At 46.9% G+C, this 6,907-nt stretch overlaps 1 protein-coding gene across 13 annotated transcripts in view; it reads left to right on the top strand.

The window, feature by feature from the left end:
• Positions 1–1,292: 1,292 nt before the first annotated feature.
• Positions 1,293–6,907, top strand: part of SUPT20H (SPT20 homolog, SAGA complex component) — a 73,634-nt gene continuing 68,019 nt past the window's right edge. For all 13 annotated transcript variants that reach the window (XM_019524354.1, XM_019524349.1, XM_019524345.1 and 10 more), the window contains exon 1: positions 1,293–1,398. In XM_019524354.1, coding sequence (XP_019379899.1) covers positions 1,396–1,398 — 3 coding nt within the window. In that variant the 5' untranslated portion in view covers positions 1,293–1,395. The remainder of the gene's footprint in view (positions 1,399–6,907) is intronic.

The raw sequence follows: 6,907 nt of genomic DNA, 5'->3' as shown, positions 1-6,907 counted from the left end.
CCGGGGGAGGGGGCGGGAGTACTCCTCGGGGATGCCAGGCACCGGGCCTGAAATTGTTGGCCCGTTTGTAGCTCGAGCTAGGACAAAGCTCAGCGCCCCGGAGCGGCACCAGGAGACGTTTTGCTGAACCGCTGACCTTTTGAGCAATTGTTGAAACCAGAGCCGGCTCTCTGAGGCATGAAATGGTTTGGCCACTTGATAAGTTGCTCTTAATTGTGGGCTCATCCTCAGGAGCCTTTAGAGAGCTCTAATGTGGGCAAAATGGCAGATTCTGCCAGCAGCTGCACTGTTTCCCAGCATCCCCGCCTGCCTCACTGCGGATGGTTTCCATGGAGACCGCAGGAGTGGTAGTGCTGTGATGGGCCGAGGTTTCTGTGGAAACCAACCCCCCAGCAGCGCTGGCAGGGCTGGGCGGAGACCTGCTCTGGGGCTGGGATCCTGCAGTGGTGACAACATGGTCCAAAGTCAGGGCAGAGTCACGATGCACTACCTGCACATCCCTGCCTTGGGTCACAGCTCTGGCCCGGTACTGCCGCAACATACGAGCCCTGGAGCAGCTCCCTGCCCTGCCGTGTGGCCTCCCAATACTGCTGGGGCCGGTCTCCATGGAAACCTTGACCTGTGCTGTCATGGTGCTGCTGCTCCTGGGTCTCCATGGAAACCAGCTGCAGTGATGTGGGTGGGAGCTGCTGGGAAATGGAGCCCACCATGGGCCTGATCCAGCTTGCAGGCTGCATTTGCCCACCCCTAGGATAACTTCCTTCACCTTGTTCCATAGCAGTAACCACCTTTATTTCTATTTTTGACTGGGTGGTGGTGATCATGGTCAATGTCTGTGTTTGATTTGCAAAGTGACTATGGTCTGTGGTGAGATTAATGTGCAGGAATTTTAACACATTAGGGGAAATCATGAGCCAGGCCCACCACGGAAACTATAACCCCCCTTTGGTATTGGATTACTAGTGATCTGTGACAGATTTCTTTGGACAACTAATAATGAAAAGAGACAGGAGTGGAGGTCAGAGGTTTGTAACAAGAGTGCCATAGGGGAACACCAAGCAGAGCACACCAGACGGCGCCCACTGGCCCTCAAATGAATCCAAGGAGGCAGCAAAGGCAATGTGCCACTCACGGGACTGGTGACCCACACACTTCTCTTGTGGATAAAAAAAATGCCCATACAAATAAAAATATGTCATGTAATTGACCTTAAAGCCTCCTGTTTTCATAGTTATAATACTTATTTAATTCTCTTTTTTTGGATTGACTTCCCCTTCCCCCGTTCCCTCTGCCTTTCAGTACCTCAGTTGTGACCATTCAAATATGATTTTTTTGCAGACAGCCCCAAGGTTCCTGAATATTTAATCTACCACTTGGACATCTGGCTTCACTACAATGGTAAGAGATGGTTCAAGTCATGTATTGTTTTGCCTGTAAACTGTTTGATGTGTGGGAGACAAAAACAAAAACACTCTTTGTTTCTGACATCTTCAGAAGTTCAGCTTTTTTAAGCACTTGTTGTTGTTTTTGTCTTGCATGTGGGGGATGGGAGGGAGGTGGGCAGATACTTTTGGAGTTTGTCCTAGAATTGATATTCACAAGTTAGTATGAACAGAACACAAGAAGAGCACAAACTCGCCTGCATTCTATCTTTGACAGTGGCAAGTAGACTCAGAGGAATGAGTAAATTCTACACATCCAATGGAGCCCTTACATGTCCAGAGGGTTCTTCTTGATGGGTGGCTGTGACTGCCTGCTGCTGCCCCCTTTTTAAGTAGGGTGCATGTAAATCATATCTTCCCCTCTCTCCCAGTTTTCTTATGTGACATACCCACCATTCACATCAAATCACTGGGCAGGTTCCTGGGGTAGAGAGCCTTGTTTACCAGGGCACTGCACCTCTCACAACCAAAATTCTTTGGGGTGTCTTAGCCTGCAGTCCCCTACAGCTAGTTCTCCCCTTTTGCAGTGTCCTTTAAGGTTTGCTACCTGGTCTCTCAAAACTCATTCCAAGCACTAGTTTCTCCTTTAATCCTTCAGATAAACTTGAACTAGTCCCAGCCTTCCTTCTGGCATGCTTGGACCTAGTTCACGTATCTCTCTTTTTGCACCCTTTCCCCAAGCCTACTCACTGTGTCAGCTACTTCGGCCTGGTTTTCTGTTACAGGGCTACTATTCTGTACCACTGCAGCACTGTTTCCCTTTACACTGCTTTCCCTTTACAGCCTTTTATTTTTATCCTTTAAAGGAAAGGCCTCCCAGTCTGTTTTATCCCTCTAAAGAGACCTTCCATTTCTTCCTTAAAGTGAGGACTCAAGAGGGCCCTGTTACAGTGGGCTACATGTAAAAGCACATGGGTTCATATTACTTGTGTTCTCATTTCAAATATATAAATTCTTATGATTAGTCATGCCAGCTCTGTTGAATTCTGTTAAAGTCTACCTCAGTTTAAAAAACCATATTTTTCATACCAGTGGGTTCTGCAGGCTAATGGCGAAGCATTGACTTGAAAGTCAGTTTCTTATCTAAAAGCTTTAACACTTATTGCAAGTAATTACAAGTGTTACTTTAGGTGAAAGATTAAGGACAGGAGGAAGTAACTTTTCTTATCTTCTATGTATTGTATAACTCTCTTGCCATAATCAGTTTCTCTTCCTGTATCCTGCCACAAGGTGTAGTTGGTCTCCTGGTAGTTGTTACAGGTAATTCACAATTAACTGGTTAACTGCACATGTAGAGATGTTGATAATGAGGAAACTGCAACTTTAGAGATGAGATTTATCAAGAGACAATAGGAGTCTGCTTGGAACTTTTATGATTATTGACAGAGAAAGAAAGTCCTTTTCATTAATTTTAGTGGGAGTTGTGGCCCTTGGTCTTATGCTTCTGTGGAACCCCAATCCTTGGCAGCCTAGGACTTCATTCTTCATGCTTGAGTCTCTTGCGTGGCAAAAAAATACTCTTCCCCTTATCAAACTTCCTATTTCAAAGAGGTTGATCACTCTTATAGTATAGCTGTTGAGTGTCTTCTCTCCTTGTTCTGGAATAGCATTGACAGAAGTCTTAGGTGCACTGAAGTGAAAATAGATCCTTTAAGGCAGGGCTCTCCAGCTGGCAGCCTGTGAGTGGTTACTTTCAGCCCACAGAGATTGTTGGCATGGCTGCCAAAGTTGTTGCAGTAACATGGCTTTCAGAACCCAGGGGATGAATGCTGTTGCTACTTGGCCCCCTGTTAAATTTGAGGACTTCATTTACTGTTGACTAAAATAAATAATAGGGAAAATGGGGGGAAGAATGGCAGCAGCATTCACCCCTGGATTCCAAAGGATGCCAGTACAGTGATTCTGGCAGCCACTTCAACAAGCTGAAAAGGATCTTGGAGTCATAGTTGACTCCAAGATGAACATGAGCCGGCAGTGTAACGAAGCCATCAACAAAGCCGATCGCACCTTATCATGCATTAACAGATATATGACCAACAGATTGAGGGAGGTGATGTTCCCCCTCTGTGCGGCATTGGTCAGGCCAAAGTTGGAGTACTGTGTCCAGTTTTGGGCGCCACACTTCAAGAGGGATGCGGAGAATCTGGAGAGGGTTCAGAGGAGGGCCACTCATGATTAGTGGCCTCCATGCAAGACTCTACAAGGGGAGGTTGAGGGATCTGGATCTCTTCAGCCTTCACAAGAGACATCTGAGGGGAGACCTTGTAGCTGCCTATAAGTTTACCAAGGGAGGACAACAGAGAATTTGAGATGCAGTATTTACCAGGGCACCCTGAGGAGTAACTGGCAATAATGGGTACAAACTAGTGGAGAGTAGATTCAGGTTAGACATTAGGAAGAAATTTTTCATAGTAAGGGTGGACAGAATCTGGAACAAGCTGCCAAGAGAGGTAATAACTGTCACCCAACTTGGAGGTCTTTAAGAGGAAGCTAGATAGTCACCTGGCTGGGGATGTCTGTCCTCAGTCCTTTTTCCTGCCTGGGGCAGGGGGTCAGACACGATGATCCTTCGTGGTCCCTTCTGTCTCTACAGTCTATGAATCTGTGCTGACCCACTGCCAGGGGTGGGTCATCTGGCTCACGAGTACCCCCCTGAACCTGAGGTTACTTTTTTAAAACTGAAAATGGGATTTTTTTAAATCGGAGAAAACCAGGATCCCTGCTCATAAGTCATTCGCCTCAGCCCCCTAACCATTTTCATTGCTCTCTGCTCTCAGTTTGTCCACATCCTTTCTGTAGTGAGAGGCCCAAAGTGGGGGACAGTACTCCAGATGTGACTGCACCAGTGGTGAATAAAGGGGAATCATCACTTCCCTTGACCTACTGGCAACACTCCTACCAATACAGCCTAGTATGTCATTAACGTTCTTGGCAACAAGGGCACACTGATGGCTCTTATTCACCTTTTTATCCACTGTAACCCCCAGGTCCTTTTCTGCAGGGCTATTGCCTAGCCAGTCAGCCCCCAGCCTCTACTGCTGCATGGGACTGTTGCATCCTAAGTGCAGGACTTTACAGTTGTCCTTATTGAACCTCATGAGATTTCTTTTGGTCCAGTCCTCCAATTTGTCTAGGTCTCTCTGAATCCTAACCCTACACTCCAGTGTATCTACTATACCCCCCAGCTTGGTGTCATCTGTGAATCTGCAAACTTGATGAGGGTACACTTTTTGCCATTTTCCAGGTCATTGATGAAGATATTGAACAAAGCTGGCCCCAAAACTGACCCCTGGGCCACTCCGTTTGATACTGGCTGTTAACTAGACATCAAGCCATTGGCTACTACCATCTGAACCAGCCAGTTTTCCATTCACTTTACAGTTTGTTAATCCAACCAATACTTTCTTAGCTTGCCTGCAAGAACGTGGTGGGAGACTATATCAAAAGCCTTGCTAAAGTCCAGGTATATCACATCTGCTGCTCTTCCATCATCCACAGAGCCAGTATTTTATCATAGAAGTCAATCAGGGTGGTCAGGCCTGTCTTGCCCTTGGTGAATTCATGTTGACTGTTCCTGATCACCTTCTTCTCCTCCAAGTGCTTAGAAATTCATTCCTTAAGGACCTGCTTCATGACTTCTCCAGCAGTGGAGGTGAAGCTGACTGGTCTGTAATTCCCCAGATCCCCCTTTTTCACTGTCTTTGTTTGCCCTTTTTCACTAAGTTTGCACTATGTTTGCCCTTTTTCAATTGTCTGGGACCTCTCCTGATTGCTGAGTTTTCAAAGATGATTGGCCAGTGGCTCTTCAACCACATTGACCAACTGTCTTAGCATTCTCAGGTTCGTCTCATCCAGCCCCATGGATTTCTATATGTCCAGCCTTTTTAAATAGTCCCTAGCCTGTTCTTTTTCCACTGTTGGCTGCTCACCTTCTCCCCAAATGTTGCTACCAGGTGCAGTAGTCTGGGAACTAGCCTTGTCTGTGAAGACTGAGGTGAAAAAGATGTTGAGCACTTCAGCCTTTTCTGCATCCTCTGTCACTAGATTGCCTCCCCCATTCAGTAAGGGATCCACACTGTCCCTGTTCCTCCTCTTGTTACTGACATACTTGTAGAAACCCTTCTTGTTACCCTTCACGTCCCTTGCTAACTGCAACTCCAATTGCACTTTGGCCTTCCTGACTTCATCCCTGCATGCCCAAGCAATACTCTTATACTCCTCCCTAGTTGTTTGTTCAAGTTTCCACTTCTTCTAAGATTCCTTTTTTGTGATTAAGCTCACTGAAGAGTTTCCTGCTAAGCCAAGCTGGTCTTCTGTCATACTTACTAGTCTTCCTGTGTATTGGCATGGTTTGTTCATGTGCTCTCAGTAAGGCTTCTTTAAAGTACAACCAGCTCTCCTGGACGACTCTCCCCCTCAGACTCACTCAGGGAAGGATTGCCTGGGAAGCCAATCAAAGTCTGCTTTTCTGAAGTCCAGTCTTATTCTTCTGCTCTCCTTCCTTTCTTTCGTCAGGATGCTGAATTCAATCACCTCATGGTCACTGCTGCTCATGTTGCCATCCATTACTATATTCCCCACCACTTCTTCCGTGTTTGCAAGCAGCAGGTCAAGAAGAGCGTGGCCCCTAGTTGGCCACTCCATCACTTCCACCATGAAGCTGTCCCCAACACTTTCCAGGAACTTGCTGGATTGCCTGTGCACTGCTGTATTGTCCTCCCAGCAGATGTCAGGGTGATTGAAGTTCCCAGTGAGAACCAGGACCTGTGAAACTTCCACCAGGTGTTTGAAGAAAGCCTCATCCACTTCCTCTTGATCTGATGGTCCATGGCAGACCCCCACCCCAACATCACCTTTGCTCTCCGCTCTGACCCTAACCCAGAGACTCTCAACAGGCCTATCTCCGGTTTCATGCTGGAGCTCTGAGCAGTCATATGGCTTTTTTACATAAAGTGCAACTCTTCCTTTTCTCCCTTGCCTCTCCTTCCTGAACAGTTTATACCCATCCATGACAGTGCTGCAGTCATGCAAGTTATCCCACTAAGTCTCTGTTATTCCAATCATGTCATAGTTCTGTGAGTGTGTGAGGACTTCCAATTCTCCTGCTTGTTTCCCAGGCTTCAGGGCTGTGGGATACTGTAAACAAGTTGCAGGTTTTTGGAGTTCAGTATAGGGTCATGGATTTGACATACATCTTGGCCCAGTTTGGGAATCTTGAATGGTGGGCTGAATTTTGCCTGACCTCAGTTCTTGGCCTCCAGGTTGCTTTTGTGTGAGAGAGGAGGAGTGATTTGAAGCCCTTAAGTGGCTCCACATCAAACAGAGAAGAATAACGTGTGGGGAAAGTTGAGGTCGTCATCATAGATTTCATAGACATTAGGGCTCGAAGGGACCTTGGAAGATCATCCTGTCCAGCCCCCTGCCCCAGGGGCAGGAAGTCAGCTGGGGTCATAGGATCCCAGCAA

This window comes from Gavialis gangeticus, unplaced genomic scaffold (genome assembly GCF_001723915.1).
Source record: "Gavialis gangeticus isolate Ggan-Ray unplaced genomic scaffold, GavGan_comp1, whole genome shotgun sequence".
NCBI classification, from domain to species: domain Eukaryota; kingdom Metazoa; phylum Chordata; order Crocodylia; family Gavialidae; genus Gavialis; species Gavialis gangeticus.
Note: the sequence above shows the minus strand (reverse complement) of the source record. Positions and strands in the feature narration are given on the sequence as shown.